At 41.2% G+C, this 23,294-nt stretch overlaps 1 protein-coding gene across 2 annotated transcripts; it reads right to left on the reverse strand.

Moving 5' to 3' along the window:
* Positions 1–492: 492 nt before the first annotated feature.
* LOC115184555 (GPN-loop GTPase 2) lies at positions 493–13,761 on the reverse strand. Of its 2 annotated transcripts, none has more exons than XM_029745412.1 (6): positions 13,657–13,761; positions 11,542–11,999; positions 11,079–11,235; positions 10,775–10,935; positions 10,360–10,490; positions 493–1,195 (listed from the first exon to the last, which is right to left on the reverse strand). In XM_029745412.1, the coding sequence occupies exons 2-6, from the start codon at positions 11,959–11,961 to the stop codon at positions 1,123–1,125; spliced, it is 942 nt and encodes a 313-aa protein (XP_029601272.1). In that variant the 5' UTR covers positions 11,962–11,999; positions 13,657–13,761; the 3' UTR covers positions 493–1,122. The 2 variants fall into 2 exon arrangements, with proteins under 2 accessions (XP_029601272.1, XP_029601273.1); XM_029745413.1 differs by lacking the exon at positions 13,657–13,761 and adding an exon at positions 12,280–12,425.
* Positions 13,762–23,294: the final 9,533 nt, after the last annotated feature.

The raw sequence follows: 23,294 nt of genomic DNA on the forward strand, positions 1-23,294 counted from the left end.
TGCCAATGCTTCTGAAGTTTATCATGTTTGTTCCATAAAATCTGGCCTACGCCTACAAAGATGAAACACCAAGGTCGTTATAAGTGTATATTTTAAACCTCTGTATCATTTTACATCCTTAAAGCGAGCATCCAAATCAGGTTTGGTTAAGAATCTTGCCTACTATTTTGCACACGTCTATTGTTTTAATCTGCCTGCGAGCTTCTTTCTGTTGGCCATCAGCTGCCACCTATGGAGAACAAAAGTTACCTGAATAAATTCTGGAGCGAAATGAAGGGAACAGTTGCATCAGGGGACCAGTACCTATGCTGCTGATCTGACTAAAGCGCCACTCTGAATTCTCCCTCTCTGCCTCTTCCTAGTCTAAATGTGTCACAGGACCTGGGGTAGATAGGGAGATGATGATGCTCAGTTTGAGATAGTCCACCTCACCCTCTCCTGGTCTGCACCTAATACACCATAGGTCCACACAAACACAAGAGGGCACATCTGTACATGCATGTAAGACCAACTCGTCACAAACTTTATTCATGAAATGTAAAAAACACATTAAACAGTTGATTTTGCTGATCTGCAAAGGGATGCATACCCAATGTACACACCTTATAGACTGAACGGCTGACCAAATTGCCCCACACACCAGGGTATTTCTCATTACAATATGCAAATAATTATCTGTAGTCCAGAGCTCCTGGATTTGTCCATCTTTTTCACTGGCAGAATAAGAGATCAACATTTGCATCCAACTAAACACACTGTAGTCTGTACTAACACTAGCATTATAACCCAGCCACAAAGCCAAGGATATTTATCTTTTCAAACTCTTAACCCAGATTGATCCAATTCTTGGATTGTGGGGTAAGAAGCAGTTGATTTGGATTCTCTTTGCAGACTGATGCTTCTAACCCTTTCTCCACCCTTCTCTCCTATATATAACCAAAGGCAGCCATATCAAGATAAAAAAAAGTTATTTACGTATTCAGTCAAAGAGTGAAAGAAGAATAGCATTTGCTGCGTTTGACACTCCAATTCCACTGGACAAATGTTGTACTGTTGGTCCTTTGCTGGTCCAGTGCAAGCAACATCGGGGTCAGCAGCATCCATTGATGGGTGTCTGTTGATTTACAGATCCATCACCTCCTCCTCCACGGTCTTTTCACCATCTTCAACATACCTCTCTTGCACTCCTAGAGTTCTAGGGGTAAAATTTAAGAAAATCTAATCAAAATGCTACTCGTCACATGCACCATAAACAACAGGTGTAGACCAACAGTGAAATGCTTAGGAGTGTTGACCAGTCATCTATGTTAAGCAGCACTCTACAGGCAGATCTGCTTACTGCAGAACACACTATTCAAACTCAAATAATTGTCATCACTTGCTGAGACTGCTTTAAAAAAAAAAGGTCGAAATGCAGCAGTTTTAATCTCAATATCAAATAATTTTTGGGTAACAACTAAGTACCTTACAGATTCTTTTTGACCATTTGAAATAAAAACAAACAAAAATAGCTTCTTAGCAAAGATCAATTTCTCAAGCAAGAATTTTGCTAGGACTGTCTGGGAGTGGTCTGAGTGGGGAGGGGAAAACGGAAAACTAGCTGTTATTGGCAGAGGGGTTTGGAACTCTTATTGGTCTATTTAAGTGATAATTCCCGGTCCCCTAAACAATTCTCGGTCCCCTAACCAATTGTGTTTTTTCACGTTATTTTTAACTTATTTTGTACATAATGTTTCTACCACAGTCTCTTATGACCGAAAAGATCTTCCAGATATCAGGACAGCGATTACTCACCCCGTACTAGAAGATTTTTTCTTTAACGAGTCAAACGCGAAGGACTTACTCCAGACATCCGACAAGGCCCTCATCCCTGTCATTCGCAGGAGAAAGAGACAGAAATATCTGGGATGTAGGTCTGGGTGCCTTGGAAGGATCTGACGGCGAGTGGGTAATCTGCCTTTACCATCGGTCCTATTAGCCAAAGTACAATCATTGGATAATAAAATAGACAAACTACGAGCACATATATCCTACCAATGGGACATTAAAAACGTTAATATCTTATGTTTCACCGAGTCGTGGCTGAACGACGACATGAACATACAGCTGGCGGGTTTTACGCGCAGCTGGCGCTCCTAGTAGCCGGGGACTTTAATCCAGGGAAATTTAAATCCGTTTTACCTAATTTCTATCAGCAGGTTAAATGTGCAACCAGAGGGAAAATAACTCTGGACCACCTTTACTCCACACAGAGAGACGCGTACAAAGCTCTCCCTCGCAGTCCATTTGGCAAATCTGACCATAATTCTATCCTCCTGCTTACAAGCAAAAACTAAAGCAGAAAGCACCAGTGATGCAGTCAATAAAAAAGTGGTCAGATGAAGCAGATGCTAAGCTACAGGACTGTTTTGCTAGCACAGACTGAAATATGTTCCAGGATACTTTCGATGGCATTGAGAAGTACACCACATCAGTCACTGGCTTCATCAATAAGTGCATCGATGACGTCATCCCCAACGTAACTATACGTACATACCCCAACCAGAAGCCATGGATTACAGGCAACATCCACAATGAACTAAAGGGTAGAGCTGCCGCTTTCAAGGAGCGGGTCTAACCCGGAAGCTTATAAGAAATACCGCTATGCCCTCCGACAAACGGTCAAACAGGCAAAGCATCAATACAGGACTAAGATTGGAGCCGATTACGATTCAACGCTCGTCTTATGTGGCAGGGCTTGCAAACTATTACATACTTCAAAAGGGAAGCACAGCTGCGAGCTGCCCAGTCACACGACCATACCAGACAAGCTAAATTACTTCTATGCTTGCTTCGAGGCAAGTAACACAAACATGCATGAGAGATTCAGCTGTTCCGGACGACCGTGTGATCACGCTCTCCGTAGCTGATGTGAGTAAGACCTTTAACCAGGTCAACATTCACAAGGCCTCAGTTCAAGACAGATTACCAGAACGTGTACTCCGAGCATGCGCTGACCAACTGGCAAGTTTCTTCACTGACATTTTCAACCTGTCCCTGATTGAGTCTGTAATACCAACGTTTCAAGCAGACCACCATAGTCCCTGTGCCCAAGAACACTAAGGTAACCTGCCTAAATGACTCGTAGCACTCACATCTGTAGCCATGAAGTGCTTTGAAAGGCTGGTCACGGCTCACCATTATCCCAGAAACCCTAGACCCACTCCAATTTGCATACCACCCCAACAGATCCACAGATGATGCAGTCTCTATTGCACTCCACACTGCCCTTTCCCACCTGGACAAAAGGAACACCCAGTGGCAAGAAAAAGTATGTGAACCCTTTGGAATTACCTGGATTTCCGCATAAATTGGTCATCAAATTTAATCTGATCTTCATCTAAGTCACATCAATAGACACACTCAGTGTGCTCAAACTAATAACACACAAATTATTGTATTTTTGTTGTCTATATTGAATACATAATTTAAACATTCACAGTGTAGGTTGGAAAAAGTATGTGAACCCCTAGGCGAATGATTCTCCAAAAGCTAATTGGAGTCAGGAGGCAGCTAATCTGGAATCCAATCAATGAGACGAGATTGGAGATGTTGGTTAAAGCTGCCCTATAAAAAAGACTCACAAAATTTGAGTTTGCTATTCACAAGAAGCATTGCCTGATGTGAAACATGCCCCGAACAAAAGAGAAGACCTAAGATTAAGAATTGTTGACTTGCATAAACCTGGAAAGGGTTAGAAAACTCTCTCTAAAAGCCTTGATGTTCATCAGTCCAAGGTAAGACAAATTGTCTATTAATTGAGAAAGTTCAGCACTGTTGCTACTCTCCCTAGGAGTGGCCGCCCTGCAAAGATGACTGCAAGAGCACAGCGCAGAACACTCAATGAGGTTAAGAAGAATCCTAGAGTGTCAGCTAAAGACCTACAGAAACATGCTAGCATCTCTGTTGACGAGTGAACGATATGTGAAACGCTAAACAAGAATGGTGTTCAATATTCTGTGGACAGATGAAACTAAAGTTGAGTTGTTTGGAAGAAACACACAACACTATGTGTGTAGAAAAAAAGGCACAGCACACCAACATCAAAACCTCATCCCAACTGTAAAGTATGGTGGCGGGAGCATCATGGTTTGGGGCTGCTTTGCTGCCTGAGTGCCTGGACAGCTTGCTATCGTCGACAGAAAAATGAATTCCCAAGTTTATCAAGACATTTTGCAGGAGACTGTTAGGCTATCTGTCCGCCAATTGACGCTCAACAGAAGTTAAGTGATGCAACAGGACAACAACCCAAAACACAGAAGTAAATCAACAACAAAATGGCTTCAACAGAAGAAAATACGACTTCTGGAGTGGCCCAGGCAGAGTCCTGACCTCAACCCGATTGAGATGCTGTGGCATGACCTCAAGAGAGCAGTTCACACCAGACATCCCAAGAATATTGCTGAACTGAAACAGTCTTGTAAAGAGGAATGTTCCAAAATTCCTCCTGACCATTGTGCAGGTCTGATCCGCAACTACAGAAGACGTTTGGTTGAGGTTATTGCTGCCAAAGGAGGGTCAACCAGTTATTAAATCCAAGTGTTCACATACTTTATCCACCTTACACTGTGAATGTTTACATGGTGTGTTCAATAAAGACATGAAAACGTATAATTGTTTGTGTGTTATTAGTTTAAGCAGACTGTTTGTCTATTGTTGTGACCTAGATGAAGATCAGATCAAATTTGATGACCAATTTATGCAGAAATCCATGTATTTCCATAGGGTTCACATACTTTTTCTTGCCACTGTATGTGAGAATGCTATTCATTGACTACAGCTCAGCGTTCAACACCAAAGCTCATCACTAAGCTAAGGACCCTGGGACTAAACACCTCCCTCTGCAACTGGATCCCTGACAGGTCGCCCCCAGGTGGTAAGGGTAGGTAACAACACATCCGCCACACTTATCCTCAACACAAGGGCCCCTCAGGGGTGCGTGCTCAGTCCCCTCCTGTACTCCCTGTTCACTCATGACTGCTTGGCCAGGCACGACTCCAACACCATCATTAAGTTTGCTGATGACACAACAGTAGGCCTGATCACCGACAACGATGAGACTGACCGCCTCCCTATAGGATGAGACCTGGCCGTGTGGTACCAGGATAACAACCTCTCCCTCAATGTGATTAAGACAAAGAAGATGATTGTGGACAACAGGAAAAGGAGGACAGAGCATGCCCCCATTCTCATCGAAGGAGCTGTAGTGGAGCAGGTTGAGAGCTTCAAGTTCCTTGGTGTCCACATCAACAAACTATCATGGTCCAAACACACCAAGACAATCGTACAGAGGGCACGATAAAGCCTATTCCCCCTCAGGAGACTGAAAATATTTGGCATGGGTCCTCAGATCCTCAAGTTATACAGCTGCACCATCGAGAGCATCCTGACTGGTTGCATCACTGCCTGGTATGGTGGCAGGGAGCCTAGTGGTTAGAGCATTGGAGTAGTAACCGAAAGGTTGCAAGATCAAATCCCCGAGTCGACAAGGTAAAAATCTGTCGTTCTGCCCCTGATCAAGGCAGTTAACCCACTGTTCCTAGGCCGTCATTGAAAATAAGAACTTGTTCTTAACCAACTTGCCTAGTTAAAAAGGTAAAAAATAAATAACTGCTCGGCCTCCGACCGCAAGGCACTACAGAGGGTAGTGCGTACGGCCCAGTACATCACTGGGGCCAAGCTTCCTGCCATCCAGGACCTCTAATACCAGGCGGTGTCAGAGGAATGTTCTAAAAATTGTCAGACTCCAGCCACCCTAGTCATAGACTTATCTCTGCTACCGCATGGCAAGCGGTACCGGAGCGCCAAGTCTAGGCCCTAAAGACTTCTTAACAGCTTCTACCCCCAAGCCATAAGACCCCTGAACAGCTAATCAAATGCCTACCCAGACTATTTGCATTGCCCCTTCCCCCTTTTACACTGTTCCTACTCTGTTTGTTATCCTTGCATAGTCACTTTAATAACGCCACCTACATCTATATATTAACTCAACTAACCGGTGCCCGAGCACATTGACTCTGGACCGGTACTCCCTGTATATAGCCTCGCTATTGTTATTTTACTGCTGCTCTCTATTCGTTACTTTTATTTAGCTATTTTTTACTTATCACTTATTTTTCTTAAAACTGCATTGTTGGTTAAGGGCTTGTAAGTAAGCATTTCACCGTAAGGTCAACACCTGTTGTATTCGGTGCATGTGACAAATACAATTTGATTTGGAGAGTATATTGTTAGGCCCGAGACGAAGTCGGCAAACCGTGCTAATATATCCTCCAAACACCACCTTCAAGGGCATTATCACTTTTATACAACGGGTTACCAACATATTCAAATAATGATTGATATATTTTCATTATTTTGGGGGGGATTCATTTATTCATACCATTTCATCCTTCCACTAGATATAGTCCTGACACAAATCTAGGGTTTGCTCCCCAAGTCGTTAAGTCTTTGTTCGGTATCTATGGACGCGACCCAGTCGTTCTAATGCCATACTGGCTAGCAATGTTCTTATCCCTTGCTAGTTAGCCAACTACAGCAAACTAACTGTCACGTCAAACAGTGCAGCCATAATAACAGCCATGTAGCTGCATTTGCTTAAGCAGTTTTGTTGTGACATTTATTTGGATACATTCATAAGAATGAGCTAATGATGCGCGATTTCACCTGGCATAGAAAATTTGCTCCCGTCAGGACACTGATGTTCAGAGGAGCTAGCCTAATGCGTCGTCCGGGTTAGGGTTTGGCCGGGGTAGGCCGTCATTGTAAATAAGAATTGGTTCTTAACTGACTTGCCTAGTTAAATAAAGGTTAAACAAAAAAAACAATCACTTCAAACTGAAGGTGAATAGACCGCAAACTAGCTGCATTTCATTTCACCTATTTTCTATTGACATTTCTTTGAATACGTCCATATAAATGATGGATGAGAAAAGCTGCCTGCCTGTCTCATCCTGAGCCCTAAACGTTCATTACTACGGGACAGCTGGAGATCATTTCAATATTGAAACAATGTTGCAAATGCCAGACAGACAGCAAATCTCCATTATTGAAAACCAATTGCTAGTCTAAAAGTAATGGGAGATATTGTCTAGATGCTTTCTACATTGGAGATCAAGTTTATAACTTGTCTGGCTGTGCTGATGAGACACTGGATTGCGCAGTGAGAAGGAACAGAGTAAATAGGCATTTCAACATCATAGCTTTAGCCAGTGGTAACTTGTGGAATAGACACCGACTGGAATGCGGTTTTAACCAATCAGTGTCCAGGATTAGAACCACCCGTTGTATAATAACTAATTAACCACCTGGTGATGTCACCAGGCAGGCCAACACTCCAACTCATTAAAACAAGCGGTCTTCTTTTAGTCTTTTCAAAAAAAGCTCTTACATCCAACCTCAGTGTGGAAATATGTGGAGTATCTTGCAAGAGCCACATTACCTTAACTCTGTTTATACAGGTGGCTCAGTTATGAGGTTTGCATCTAATTATTGTATAAAATGAATGAGTAAAGATTAAACTATTTGCGAAATGATGTAATACGATGTTAACTTTTAAAATTAGAAAATCATCTTCCCTTTAAAGTTAACTAAGTCAGGAGCCACACCCAAGTGAATAAGCATTGGTGGAAATTATGAACCAACCCCTTTTCTACATTTCTATAAAAGCCCCCATTACCCAAAGTAACCTGAACTCCAAATAACAGGAGGATTTGTCCTCATGTTTAAAAAGGGCTCATTCTAATTTCAACCCTACAGGCCAGGAAACGTGAGAGCTTGCGCCACACATGAAATGGTATGAACTCTGAATTATTGATCACCTAAAGAAGAAGTGCATACTAAACTATCAGACTGCAGCTGAACATATGCGCAAATCTAGAACGAGAACACTGACCGACGTGGACGAATCTCCAGAGTGAGATGAACCTCTCAGACCACACAACGACACAGAAGATTCCACAAAGGACAGGACAAACCAGAGCCTCACATAACCAGCTTCATGTAAATACAATGCATTGCTTTTCCGAATGAGCGATCGTTAGTGGCATATGTATTTATGTGAGAATAGCTTCCCAGGTCTGATAAAGACCAATGTTCTTAACCTTCCTTCCCAAAACCCCTTCTCTTCTCTGAATCTATCGTGTTATAACCAAACTGTTTTTGCTTAGCCCAATAGGGGACTTTCCTATCCTTGTTAGTAACCAATGTCTACTGTTAGTTTATGCATTTCTGTGATTATTTAGTTAGTTAATAAATAAATGATTAAGCCAACTGGTGTATGGATGATTCATGGATTAGGCTGGGTTCGTGCAGATAACCAACAATTCACGATGATTGGAATGAGACTCACGTGAGGTAAAGAATAATTAATTAAAGACTAATTGATCAGATATTAAAATATCTGAAGAGTTAGTCGGAAAATTATAACTTTGTAATCTGAAGATTTTCCGTGGTGCACCGACTTCCTAGTTAATTAAATTTACAAGATTAGTTTAATCAGGTAATAATAATTACTGAGAATTGATTTGATAAAATAAGTCTTCACCTTTAATGATGCCAAAGACACGACACAGTACCAGTCAAAAGTTTGGACACACCTACAAGGGTTTTTCTTTATTTGAACTATTTTCTACATTGTAGAATAATAGTGAAGACATCAAAACTATGAAATAACACATATGGAATCACGTAGTAACCAAAAAAGTGTTAAATCAAAATATTTAACGTAGCCACCCATTGCACAGTCTTAGCATTCTCTCAGCTTCTCCGGGAATGCTTTTCCAACAGTGTTGAAGGAGTTCCCACATATAAGGAGCACTTGTTGGCTGCTTTTCCTTCACTCTGCGGTCCAACTCATCCCAAACCATCTCAATTGGGTTGTGGTCAGGTGATTGTGGAGGCCAGGTCATCTGGTGTAACACTCCATCACTCTCCTTCTTGATCAAATAGTCCTTACACAGCCTGGAGGTGTGTTTTGGGTCATTGTCCTGTTGAAAAACATGATAGTCCCACTAAGCGCAAACCAGATGGGATGGCATATCGCTGCAGAATGCTATGCTAGCCATGCTGGTTAAGTGCGCCTTGAATTCTAAATAAATCACTGACAGTGTCACCAGCAAAGCACCCCCACACCTCCTCTTCCATGCTTCACGTGGGAACCATCTGTTCACCTACTCTGCGTCTCACAAAGACATGGCAGTTGGAACCAAAATCTCAAATTTGGACTCATCAGACCAAAGGACAGATTTCCACCGGTCTAATGTCCATTGCTTGTGTTTCTTGGCCCAAGCAAGTTTCTTCTTATTGGTGTCTTTGCAGCAATTCGACCATGAAGGCCTGATTTATGCAGTCTCCTCTGAACTGTTGATTTTGAGATGTGTCGGTTACTTGAACTCGGAAGCATTTATTTGGGCTGCAGTCTGAGGTGCAGTTAACTCTAACGAACGTATCATCTGTAGCAGTGGTAACTCTGGGTCATCCTTTCCTGTGGCAGTCCTCATGAGTGCCAGTTTCATCATAGCGCTTGATGGTTTTTAATACTGCACTTGAAGAAACTTTCGAAGTTCATGAATTTTCCGGATTGACTGACCTTCATGTGTTAAAGTAATGGTAGACTGTCGTTTCTCTTTGCTTACTTGAGCAGTTCTTGCCATAATATGGACTTGGTCTTTTACCAAATAGGGCTATCTTCTGTATACCACCCCTACCTTGTCACAACACAACTGATTGGCTCAGACACATTGAGGAAAGACATTCCAAAAATGTACTTTTAACAAGGCACACCTGTTAATTGAAATGCATTACAGGGGACTACCTCATGAAGCTGGTTGGACCGCAGAGTGAAGGAAAATCAGGCAAAAAGTGCTCAGCATATGTGGGAACTCCAAGACTGTTGGAAAAGTATTCCAGGTGAAGCTAGTTGAGAGCATGCCAAGAGTGTGCAAAGCTGTCATCAAGGCAAATGGTGGCTACTTTGAAGAATCTCAAATATAAAACATATTGATTTGTTTAACACTTTTTTGGTTACTACATGATTCCATATGGTGTTATTTCATAGTTTTGATGTCTTCACTATTATTCTACAATGTAGAAAATAGTAAAAAATAAAGAAAAACCCTTGAATGAGTAGGTGTCCAAACTTTTGACTGGTACTGTATATATATTTATAAATAATACACAGGAAAATCTAGTTTTGGACTGAGCCTGGCCTTTAACACTTTTTACATTTAAAATTGCTTTGTTTCATAGGTTGAGCATGTGGAATAGACTGGTTTAATAACAAACACATAAATCAATATAGCAGCTGTGAGTAAAGGATACGAGGTGAACTGGAAGTCTGCTCCCACAGCGGCTGACATCATTGCTTGCAGGTTCCTCTCCTCCAGGTTGCCGAAGCAGTAGCCGTTGGCCTTGTCCACAGTCCGCAGGACCTGCGTCATGCTCTCCCTGTCCTGGAGATAGAGCACAGTGCAGGATGTCAGTGGTTAAGTGGCAAAAATGTTAACGGCAAGCTTCATCCTTTAGGTTGAGACTACAGTGTTTTACATGTTTGTGGACCAGTATTTATTATGAGTTTAGACAAAGTATTGTGGTTGTGTTCACTAGTAGGCACGAAGCAGAAGAAACATATCTGAAACAGGGAGGTACTGAACTTCATGTCTCATAATAAATATGACCCAGAAACAGCAGATGCCCAAGAACCAGTGAACTTCTAAAAGTAGCAGCAAAGTCTCACCTGCACATTGAGAGGCACAAAAGAGACAAGGCCATAGTCTTGTATGACCCCTGCAAGTTTCTCATTTAGTTTGAGGAACTTCCTAAAGAAAGGGTCAGCAGCCAAGTGATCCAGCAGATATGTCAAGTCCATAACATCTGTGTAGAAGTCTAGGTTGAAGGCTATCCCAGAGACAGAGAAAGTGCAAAAATGAAACAAGTCCCGCAGCTAAAGACAAACTGTCAAATCAAACACTTGAGGGAAACTGAGGGAATATAGCCATACAAAGCCCATATTCATCGTCACCCAGGATGTTTCATCTCACCCAGTTTGCCGTACTGCTCGATGAGGTCCATCTTGGAGAGGACGTTGACGTGGGGTAGCTCCACATGCAGCATGGTGGACAGGGAGGTGCACAGCACTGAGATGAACTTAGCTGGGTCAGCGCAGTAATGAGAGTCCACAAGGTGCACTGCAGTCAGCTGAGAGTGTTTAAAGAGGGAGTGTTAGTGAGACAGTGCAGGGATTCAACTAACTGGCCCAGGTTATCCCGGTGGGGCGAGTTTGCACAGGGTGAAAGGTGATTGCATTTGTTTTGTCAAAGCCCCAAATTCTCCATGAATGTGGCGAACAATACATTTCTTAAATTAGCCTAAATGATACTGAATGTGTCATGCATGGATTGACATACCACACTGAGTGTTTATTTTGGGGAATCGTTCATACTAGGAATCACAACATTCCAGCACCAATGGGCACAAACATCTTAGAATCCTGAAGCATCTCACCCTGAAGTTCCACTTGGCCAGCTGAGCAAAGATGTTTTTCACTGAGTTCTGGTGGGTGTACAGCTCCACCTGACCAGGACAGTCAAACAGGAAGTAACAGTCGCTATGTTCCTCTAACTTGGTTTCCAGCCAGTCCAGATTGGCCTCCAGGTACTCCATGCAGTACAGGAGTCCACCATTGGGCCCCAGCTTCAAACCCTCCATCACGTCATCTAGGGTGACCAGCTCTGAAATATCCACGGCACAGGGGTATGGGAGCCCTTCATTTGCAGGGTCCATGTTCACCACAACTACCTTCCGTCCCAAGTGACTCAAGAACTCCTGCATCCCCCGGCAGTATGTGGTTTTACCTGAGCCAGGAGGTCCTATGACCACCTGGCCAAAGCGTAAGGATGGAGGCTGCGAGGGCTGGGTGGCCATGATTACTTCTCCAAAGCTCTGACTTGTTAGATTCCCATCTGAGGAGAAAACAAATGGTACATACCCATCACTGACCCCTGTCCTGAGCCACTAACCACCACATATGGTCCTTGCATAAGGTTAGCCCATTCATAGAAGCTAACTATATTTAGCGCCTATTAATGATAGTAACTTCTGGTCGGGGGAGTTTTGTTAGGTGCCCTGACGCTCGTTCTGAACGTTAACATGCATCATTTACGGCACGGTTTTGAAAACATAAGGTATATATATCAGCAATAAATTATTTTTTTTTAAATGAAAGGTTAAATTTGTACGCACCTTTATAGGGTTACGCTTCGAACACACCGACAGCATCATTGCATTTTGGTACACCAGAATTACACTAATTTCCAATGAAACACTGCGTTTGCGTTGCAGAGGCAGTTCGTTCGGTGTGGTGCATACGTTGGATTTATCGAACGTATGCGTGGACGGCTTGACAGAAATGGTAGCAGAAGGTGAATGTTGAACTTTTGTTACATACATATCCAGATGATGCAGCATACTATTTTGCGCAATGACGCTGTCGGTGTGTTAAATAGTATACTATTGGGCTAGCTGAGGAACGCTCAACTCCGTTCTCTTATCGAGGCGGAGTTGAGTTTTGATAAATATTACTAGCAAACATTCGCCTCGACTTAAGAGAACGGAGTTGAGCGTTCATCAGCTATTATGGGTCTAGCGCAGGGTTTCCCAAACTCGGTCCTCGGGACCCCAAGGAGTGCCATAACACAACACAACTGATTCAAATAATAAACTAATCATCAGGCGTTGTATCAGCTGTGTAGTGTTAAGGCAAAAACCAAAACCTGCAATCCGAAGGTGGCCTGAATTTAGGCAACTAGCCAGGTTAGCGCAGAAACGTGTAAAACATGGTTTACTGACTAACATCTTTCAATTAACATGCACATTTTATAGTTTGCTAGTTAGTACCAGTTGTGGAAAAGGAACACAATTGTCATACTTTAATAAAAGTAAAGATACTTTAATAGAAAATTACTAAAGGAACATACTACCTGAGTAAAAAACTCAGTATTTGGTTAAATATACTTATCAAAAGTAAATGTAATTGCTAAAATATACTTAAGTATCAAAAGTAATAATTTCAAGTTCCCTTTAATAAACCAATCAGATAGCACATTGTTTTAATTTACGGATAGCCAGGGACACACTCCGACGTCATTTCCAAACGATGCATGTATTTAGTGAGTCCGCAAGATCAGAGGCAGTAGAGATGACCAGGTATGCGCTCTTGAATTTGACAATGTCTCTGTCCTACTAAGCATTCAACATTTAACGAATGGGTGTCAGGGAAAATGTATCGAGTAAAAAAGTTTTTTTTTTTTTTTTTTTAGTAATGTAATGACGTAAAATCTGTCAAATCTAAAAAGTACAGATACCAGCCAAAACGATTTAAGTAGTATTTTAAAGTAATTTAACTTAAGTACTTTACGCCACTGGTTAGAAGAGCATTCGATGCACAATGTCATGCGAAGTGATGATGCGCTAGTTTGTCATATTGCAGCTAGCTTGCTAATTAGCAGCGTAGCAAATGTATCACGACAAGTAGCTAGCAAAATGCTCCCCAAAATACATGTTATAAGAACAAATAAGTGTTGTTAATATTACATTACGATACGAGTGAAATGTACTAACCAGCGCCAGTTGCCGCCGTTAAATTTGGTTATTGGAGAAGCTACCCAAAACAACACTGCTGTGAAACAGGTAAGAATAACTTACTACTTCCGGGTCACGGTTTTTGGAATCCTTCAGAATAAAAGTTATGTCCTGTATACTTAGTAAAGGAATAATTAGGTTCAAAATGAGCACAATTATTGATATCTTTGACTTCTTATCCTACAAAGAACTACGTATATTATGTCATAAAATGTTAAAGCCTAAATGGTCAACAATGTTTTTCGTGTGTGTACACATTCATTTCAACTTTAAAAAGTAGCTTAACTTAAGTAACTCTGAACTTACAATGGCTAGTACCAAGTCACTATATTTCTTTCTTGTGCTCTATGCTATTTGCCTCATGACTCCTGCGTGCTTTGTTAACTTGCTTGTTTACCCAACTGTGGGACAGATTGTTTGTTCCCACACTCGAGACTGACTCTCTATTCTAACCACCTCTTGCCGGCTTTTTATTCATATTACCTGATAAAATGTTGCTGTACAATATGATCTTGTTGCCATCTAATGCACATTCAAATGTCATAAATCTCTCCCTGTCCTCTGCAGTGCCCTGATTGTATTACTGCTGATGATATCTGGAAATGTGCATGTACACCCTGGCCCATCTACTGTTGCTAGCCCCAATTATAACTTGTGATCTGATATCTGCTTCACTGATTTCTGCTCTCGTAAAAGCCTGGGTTTTCTGCACATTAACACTAGAAGCTTAAAATGGATCAATTGAAAGTGTGGGTTCACAGCTCCAATCCAGATGTGTTGGTCATTACTGAGACGTGGTTAAGAAATATTTTTTTGAACCTTTCTGGTTATAACCTTTTTCAGTAAGACAGATCTCCCAAAGCTGGTGGAGTGGCAATCTTTACCAAGGAACACCTTCAGTGCTTGGTTGTCTCGACCAAGTCTGTCCCCAACAGTTTGATTTGCTGGTTTTAAGCATTAAACTTTCAAATAGCTCTTTGTTGACTGTTGCTGGGTGTTATCGTCCACTAACAGCACCGGCCTGTACCCTAAATTCCCTAAGCTCTCTCCTGGCCTCTTACACTAAGTCTGAATTTGTCCTGCTAGGTGACCTAAACTGAGACATGCTTTAACCACCTGACCAAGTCCTAAAGCAATGGGACTCCCTAAATCTTTCTCAGATTATCACCAATCCCACAAGGTATGACTCCAAACACCCAGAAAAGGCTACTCTCCTTGATGTTATCCTCACAAATAATCCTTATGGGTATCAGTCTGGTGTTTTCAGTAATGACCTTAGTGATCACTATTTTACAGCCTGTGTTCGTAATGGCTGCTCAGTGAAATGACCTGTCTTGATTTGTCATAGACGCTTGCTAAAAATCTTTAATGAGCAAGCCTTCCTTCGTGACCTGGCCTCTGTAAAATGGTATAGAATCAGCTTGATCCCTTCTGTCGAAGACACTTGGACCTTCTTTTTATATTTTCAGTGGTATTGTTAACAAACATGCCCCATAAAGATAATGAGAATTAAAAACAGGTTCAGCCCCTGGTTTGACCGTGATCTTGCAAAGTTACTCCACCTCAAGAATTCCATTTGGCAAAATGCTCGGCACACGCATTCTCAAGCTGACTGGCTTTCGTTCAGGCAAATTCGAAATAAGTGCACTCAAGCTATCCGGAAGGCCAAAGTTAGTTACTTTAAGAAGCAGTTTTCTCTTTGTGGGTCTAACCCTAAGAAGTTCTGGAAAACGGTTAAAGACCTGGAGAATAAACCCTCCTCCTCACAGCTGCCCATGGTTGTTACTGACAAGGACCACATGGCTGAGCTCTTTAAACACCACTTCATTAAGTCAGGATTCCTATTTGACACAGCCATGCCTCCTTGCCCGTCCAACATTTCCTCATCTCCTACCCCTTCTCATGTGACTAGCCCCGATGCTCCTCCCTCTTTTTTTCCCCTGCCCCACTACAAAGTTTCTCCCTGCAGGCGTTCACTGAGTCCGATATGCTAAAGGAGCTCCTTAAACTTGACCCCCAAAAAACATCTGGGTCAGATGTTAGATGTTACTGCATAGTCGGAACTAGAAGCACAAGCATTTCGCTACACTCGCATTAACATCTGCTAACCATGTGTATGTGACAATAATATTTGATTTGATAAGTAGCATTGGTGGCAAATCTGATGGCCGAATGGTAAAGAGCATCTAGCCGCTCGAGAGCACCCTTACCTGCCGACAACAAATTCACAACAACTACCTTATACACACAAATGTAAAGGGAAGAATAGAATATGTACATATAAATATATGGATGAGCGATGGCGTGCGGCATAGGCAAGATGCAGTAGATAGACCTTTTTTTTGCGTGATTCCACGAGTGCTAGCTGGCTGTACTACAGACACCTGTCGTCGTCGTAGGAAAGACTCATTGTTATCTTTTTGTAAAACAACTGGTTGCAGTAAAGAGCCAATCTGGATACTAAGGAGATCCTGAGGGAAATCGACGAGAACCAACAGCTTTACGCTATGGAGGAACAACATACTCCTTCATGGAAAGATCCAACCACCTCACAAAATAACTTTAACCCGACAAAAAAATGAAAAAAACAGATTAATCTACAGACACAGGTGATTTACTTACCATTGAGGTAGAGGCTAGTGCTCTGGCTGGAATCCATGCAACACTGGAAAAGTTGTGTGAGGAGGTAGCAGGGCTGAGGGGGAGTTTGGAGTTCAGCCAGAGTGAAATTCTCACGCTCCTAAGAGAAAACAAAACAAGACACTCACAACCAAAGTAAACATCCACGATTCCAACATGGATTGTCTACTCAGGGAAAACAGGGTGATGGAGTCGCTACTAGACATACAAAGTCGTAGTATGTGTGATTTATTTTAATTTTTTTTAAAAAATTTTTTATGGGATTCCTGAGGACGCATCCAATAATCCAGAGGTCGCGATCAGAGAATTCATGCAATCTGCCTTAACTTCCTATAGAGACTGTAAACAAGGTGGCTTTCCACCGAGTACACAGACTTGGAGCGACAAGACCGATCATCGCAAAATTTGAACACTACTGTTAGGTTCTTATTTTTCAGAGTAAATAACCCACGGACACTAGAGAAGCTTTAACCAAGTTTAATTCTGCCCAAGGTTCTGTACAGCTGTAATCAGACAACCCAACATTTGTCCCATCCAGATATTTATATCCCACTTAAGACACTCCCTCTCTCCAATCCATACAGTTTATGCCCCAACAGGAAGAAGGTAACCAGATACTACCCTGATTACTCCTTTAAGGGGAACTGACCTCACCCCTCATTTTCTGACCTCAACCCCTCCTTCACCTAATCCACAGATATCCATCTGTCTTCCTTATATCAACACGTCGCTCTCCTTTCCTCCATCAAACACATTCCAAAGTCATCTGGATTTCTACAGAGAACCCTTAACTTTCTCCTTTGATTCTATGCTTCTTCTCTATCATTTATTTAATATCTCAATGTTCAAAATGTCAAACCCAACAAAAGGAGCTGATCAATAGCATAGAAAGGGAGCTTAAAGGGACCAAATTTGGTCTCAATGACCAATTTCCAAGGGAGATAAACGAACGTCGTAAGAGACTGTATCCGGTACAAAGACAACAAAGGAAGGATGGTAGGCATGCCTTCATCATTGTGGACAAACTCTTTATAGATGGACAGCTATTCTGAGACCGCTCCATAACTCCGTGTCTGTACTAAATTCTACAGGGACTTCAGGTTATGGGGAAAAAAAAGAAGTTATGGGAACTGTAAAATGAGCTGGGCATTATGAAGTGGATATGAACACGTACTCAATTACATGCTTGCTTACACATACGGACTTATACATACACACACACACCTGATCTCATTCTCCTCTCTCACGCTTTCTTTCTCTCTTTTCTCTTCTCTTCCTCTCTCTCTATTGTCGAACTGTTTTATAATTTAATGTGTTTATTGTTTGTCTATCTTTTTTTATGTATTTGTCTACAAGTTTATATATGTTTACAACAAGCAAGGGGAAGATATCAGAATAGGGGCATTGGGGAATAATAACATATTGTATGGAATACATTTGTACTGTATTGAAGCCGTCTCTAGAGTAATTCAAGGTCTCTTTCATGATCATGTGAAACGTCAATTGCTATGGAAATGCTGGGATGTGTTTTTCAATTATGTTAAAGATAATTATGATGCAACTATGATGGTGATACGATATGGATTACAATTATCATCATGAATATCAAGGATATACGCACTACATGTTACACACATAGACACTCAACCATGCAAATTGGCAGAGTTATTATTTATTTGGACATCACAGATTATAGTCTTACTCTTATACAGACATTACCCACTCTCACTATATCACATCCAATAGCATACACATCAGCCTACTCAGATTTGCTACACACATAATATCTTGTCTCAATTTTCTAACATCTGTGGCATTGGCTCACAGGCAAACAGGCAAGGGAATAAAACAAATATTGCTAGAACCTATTTCTTGAATTCTAAATATCAGACATTTGAAAGCTCTAGTTTTGACCTTCATAATACCTCTGATGGCAGTAACTTTACAAGCACTAATTATGGTCAATTTAGACTGAGAATAGTATCTAGTTATGGTAAGGGATGAAATAAGTATAGCCAGTTATAATTGTAGTGGTTTAGCAGATTTATAAAAAAAGATCAGTCTTTACATGGCTAAAAGAAAATGAATATAACATATACTGTTTAAAGGAAACTCACTCTACATCCTTAGATGAAGTTGCGTGGGAAAAGGAATGGGGTGGTGAAATCATTTCCTGTCATGGATAAAGGAACTCAAACATTTCGATCTGAATGTGCAAAGAGTCAGGAATGATTCGCAAGGAAGGTGGATCCTTTTGAATATTAAAGTGTACGAAAAGTGATTTGGCTCATTAATTTATATTGTCCAAATCAGGACGATCCGCACTTCTTCGAAAACATTTATACCAATTTATTGAACCTACAGGCAACAAATGATCTAATCATTATGGTAGGAGACTATAACACAGTGTTAAGTACCACATTAGAAATAGTGGATATTTGGAGACTAAAAAACCCCGACCTAGTGAGATATACATGGAGGAGACTTAATCAAGCTAGTCGTCTTGACTACTTTCTTGTCTCTTTCTCTCTTGCATCAAAGGTTAAAAAAGTTTTAATAGGAGACAGAATGCGATCGAATCATCATCTAATTGGCATTCCCATAACTCATATAGATTTTAGATTTCCCACGTGGATGTAGATCAAAGTTTATTGCAGGACAGCTTATTTTTAACTAAGACAAAATAATTTATAACTGAATTTTTCCAGTATAATATAGGTTCAGCGAATCCCCTTATTGTTTGGGATAACTTCAAATGTACCTTCAGGGGTCATTCAACTCAATATTCATCAATAATAAAAAAAACAGTTTCTGGCTAAAGAGACAAGACTAACAAGGGAAATCCATGAACTAATAGTACAGGTAGATGGCAATAAAAATGATACTACAGAGATACAAAATAAGTTAGAGTAAAAACAAAAAGAACTTGAGGAACTTATTCAAGAACTATGTAATCCATTGCAAAAATAAAGCAAACTGGATGGAATATGGAGAAAAATGCACAAAATTCTTCCTGAATCTCTAATACAGGAACGCTAACAAAAATAATTTGCAGAAACTCGTTACTGAAGATGGAGTCATCTATGATTCTCCGAATTATATTTTAAGAGGAAGCTAATTATTTTAGGCAGATGTTCTCTTTTCCGTCTCATCCTTTCCCACTGAATGAAGATTATGGTAAGGAATTCTTTCCAAATAATATAAAAAATTGAAAATTAAATGTACAGAAAGACCAGTGCGAAGGCGAAATTACAGAGGTAGAACTTTTTGAGGCTATTAAATCCTTTCAGTCTGGAAAAACCCCAGGGCTTGATGGCGTAGAGGTATATCAAGTATTTTTTGATATACTAAAAGCTCCATTGTTAGATTGTTTTAACTACTCCTATAGAAATGGTAGTCTGTCAGGTATTCAGCAGGAAGGTCTGATTTCTCTATTATTAAAACAAGACCCAGATGGCAAATATAAAGACCCTATCTAAGAAAACTAGAGGCCCCTTACACTTCAATGTTGTGATGCAAAATGCATAGCAATCAGAATTAAAAGGGTTTTACCAGGTATTGTTCATCCTGATCAGACAGGGTTTTTTAATTGGACGATACATTGGAGATAATATACGACAACTACTAGAAATGATAGAACATCATGAAACGTATAAGAAGCCAGGAATGGTATTTATAGCAGATTTTGAAAAGGCATTTGATAAAGTAAGACTGGATTTTATTTATAAATGCCTGGATTTTTATAGCAACCCCAGGTGTAAAATAGTAAATAACGGCTACTTCTCAGAGAGTTTTGAATTGTCAAAAGGAGTTAAACAAGGGTGTCCGCTGTCACCATATCTATTCGTTATGGCCATCGAAATGCTAGCTATTAAAATCAGATCCAATAACAACATTAGAGGATTAGAAATCCAAGGCTTAAAAGGTGTCCATGTATGCCGATAACTCAAGTTTTATATTAAGTCCGCAAGCTAGATCCTTGCAATGTCTCATTAAAGATCTAGATAACTTTTCTGTACTCTCTGGATGAAAACCTAATTTTGTTAAGTGTACAATATTACCTATTGGATCCTTAAAAAATACAACTTTTACATTACCCTGCAGCTTACCTATAAAATGGGCTGATGGTGAAGTAGACATACTCTGTATTCATATCACAAAATATATAAATAAGCTCTCCACAATGAATTTCAATAGAAAACTTGTAAAAATAGACAAGATCCTGCAACCATGGAGAGATAGACAGGTATTTATTTATGGAAAAATTGCCCTGATTTAACTCCTTAGTCATATCTCAGTTTACGCACTTACTCATTGCGTTGCCTACTCCTGATGATTCATTTTTCAAATCATATGAGCAAAAAATATTCGCTTTATCTGGGACGCTAAACCAGACAAAATAAAACGTGCCTATCTACACTGCTCAAAAAAATAAAAGGAACACTTAAACAACACAATGTAACTCCAAGTCAATCACACTTCTGTGAAATCAAACTGTCCACTTAGGAAGCAACACTGGTTGACAATACATTTCACATGCTGTTGTGCAAATGGAATAGACAACAGGTGGAAATTATAGGCAATTAGCAAGACACCCCCAATAAAGGAGTGGTTCTGCAGGTGGGGACCACAGACCACTTCTCAGTTCCTATGCTTCCTGGCTGATGTTTTGGTCACTTTTGAATGCTGGCGGTGCTTTCACTCTAGTGGTAGCATGAGACGGAGTCTACAACCCACACAAGTGGCTCAGGTAGTGCAGCTCATCCAGGATGGCACATCAATGCGAGCTGTGGCAAGAAGGTTTGCTGTGTCTGTCAGCGTAGTGTCCAGAGCATGGAGGCGCTACCAGGAGACAGGCCAGTACATCAGGAGACGTGGAGGAAGCCGTAGGAGGGCAACAACCCAGCAGCAGGACCGCTACCTCCGCCTTTGTGAAAGGAGGAGCAGGAGAAGCACTGCCAGAGCCCTGCAAAATGACCTCCAGCAGGCCAGAAATGTGCATGTGTCCGCTCAAACGGTCAGAAACAGACTCCATGAGGGTGGTATGAGGGCCCGACGTCCACAGGTGGGGGTTGTGCTTACAGCCCAACACCGTGCAGGACGTTTGGCATTTGCCAGAGAACACCAACATTGGCAAATTCGCCACTGGCGCCCTGTGCTCTTCAGATGAAAGCAGGTTCACACTGAGCACGTGACAGAGTCTGGAGATGCCGTGGAGAACGTTCTGCTGCCTGCAACATCCTCCAGCATGACCGGTTTGGCGGTGGGTCAGTCATGGTGTAGGGTGGCTTCTTTGGGGGGCCGCACAGCCCTCCATGTGCTCGCCAGAGGTAGCCTGACTGCCATTAGGTACCGAGATGAGATCCCCAGACCCCTTGTGAGACCATATGCTGGTGCGGTTGGCCCTGGGTTCCTCCTAATGCAAGACAATGCTAGACCTCATGTGGCTGGAGTGTGTCAGCAGTTCCTGCAAGAGGAAGGCATTGATGCTATGGACTGGCCCGCCCGTTCCCCAGACCTGAATCCAATTGAGCACATCTGGCACATCATGTCTCGCTCCATCCACCAACGCTACGTTGCACCACAGACTGTCCAGGAGTTGGCGGATGCTTTAGTCCAGGTCTGGGAGGAGATCCCTCAGGAGACCATCCGCCACCTCATCAGGAGCATGCCCAGGCGTTGTAGGGAGGTCATACAGGCACGTGGAGGCCACACACACTACTGAGCCTCATATTGACTTGTTTTAAGGACATTACATCAAAGTTGAATCAGCCTGTAGTGTGGTTTTCCACTTTAATTTTGAGTGTGACTCCAAATCCAGACCTCCATGGGTTGATGAATTGGATTTCCATTGATTATTTTTGTGTGATTTTGTCAGCACATTCAACTATGTAAAGAAAAAAAGTATTTAATAAGATTATCTCTTACATTCAGATCTAGGGTGTGTTGTTTAAGTGTTCCCTTTATTTTTGGAGCAGTATATATAATGAATATGAATTGGGTGGGTTGAGATGATTAAATATAAAAGCACTAAACCTCTCTAAAAGCTTCACTCATTCAAAAGTTTTATTTGAACCCTAAATGGTTCTCAAGTAGATTACTAAGAAAAGCTCATCCATTGTTTGAAAATTGCCTTTTTGCCTTTGTGCAGATTGCCATGTCTCATTTTCGATTAATTGAAAATGATACTTTTTTCAAAGTATCTCTCTTTTTCAAATAAGCATTGCAGAGCTGGCTACAATTTCGATTTCATCCCCCTGAAAAGAGAACAAATATTATGGCTGAACTCAAATGTGTTGGTTGATAAAATACCTGTATTTATGGGAAAGATGTTTGAAAAGGGTATTTTGTTCTTAAATGATATTGTAAATTGGAATGGTAGAGTTATGTCCTTCATGGAGTTATTGTACGGAAAGGTCTGCTCAATGAAAGAGTACAACCAATTGATTACAGCATTGCCCCAAAATGGAGGAGGCGTGTGGCAGCGGGAGGGGGCAGGGAACTGGTCTGTCTGCCCAATATAAAGGATCAAAACTGGCGGAGGAATAAAAATGGCATAAATAGGAAAGTATACCAGTTTCATTTGAGGACCAGGATGTTGACAACTGTGTCATACAGATTGCAAAATAGTTGGAAAGAGATTTTTGATGTACCGATTCCACGATACAGGGTGTATGTGTTGATATATAAAACAACGCAAGATTCAAGACTTCGTGCTTTTCAGCTAAAATTATTATATAGAATTCTTGCCACTAACAAAATGTTGAATATTGGGGCATAAAATCATCGAAGCGCTGCAGATTTTGTTGTGAGGATACAGAATCAATAGACCATTTATTTTGGTATTGCCCTCAGGTAGCCTGTTTCTGGTTTCAGGTTCAGGAATGGCTGAAAATGCATAGCATTGATCTAAAATTGACCCTAGAAATAGTACTGTTAGGGGATCTGGAGAGACCGGGTCAGTCAATTACTAATAC

The sequence above is a fragment of the Salmo trutta genome, unplaced genomic scaffold (assembly GCF_901001165.1).
Source record: "Salmo trutta unplaced genomic scaffold, fSalTru1.1, whole genome shotgun sequence".
Taxonomy (NCBI): Eukaryota; Metazoa; Chordata; class Actinopteri; order Salmoniformes; family Salmonidae; genus Salmo; species Salmo trutta.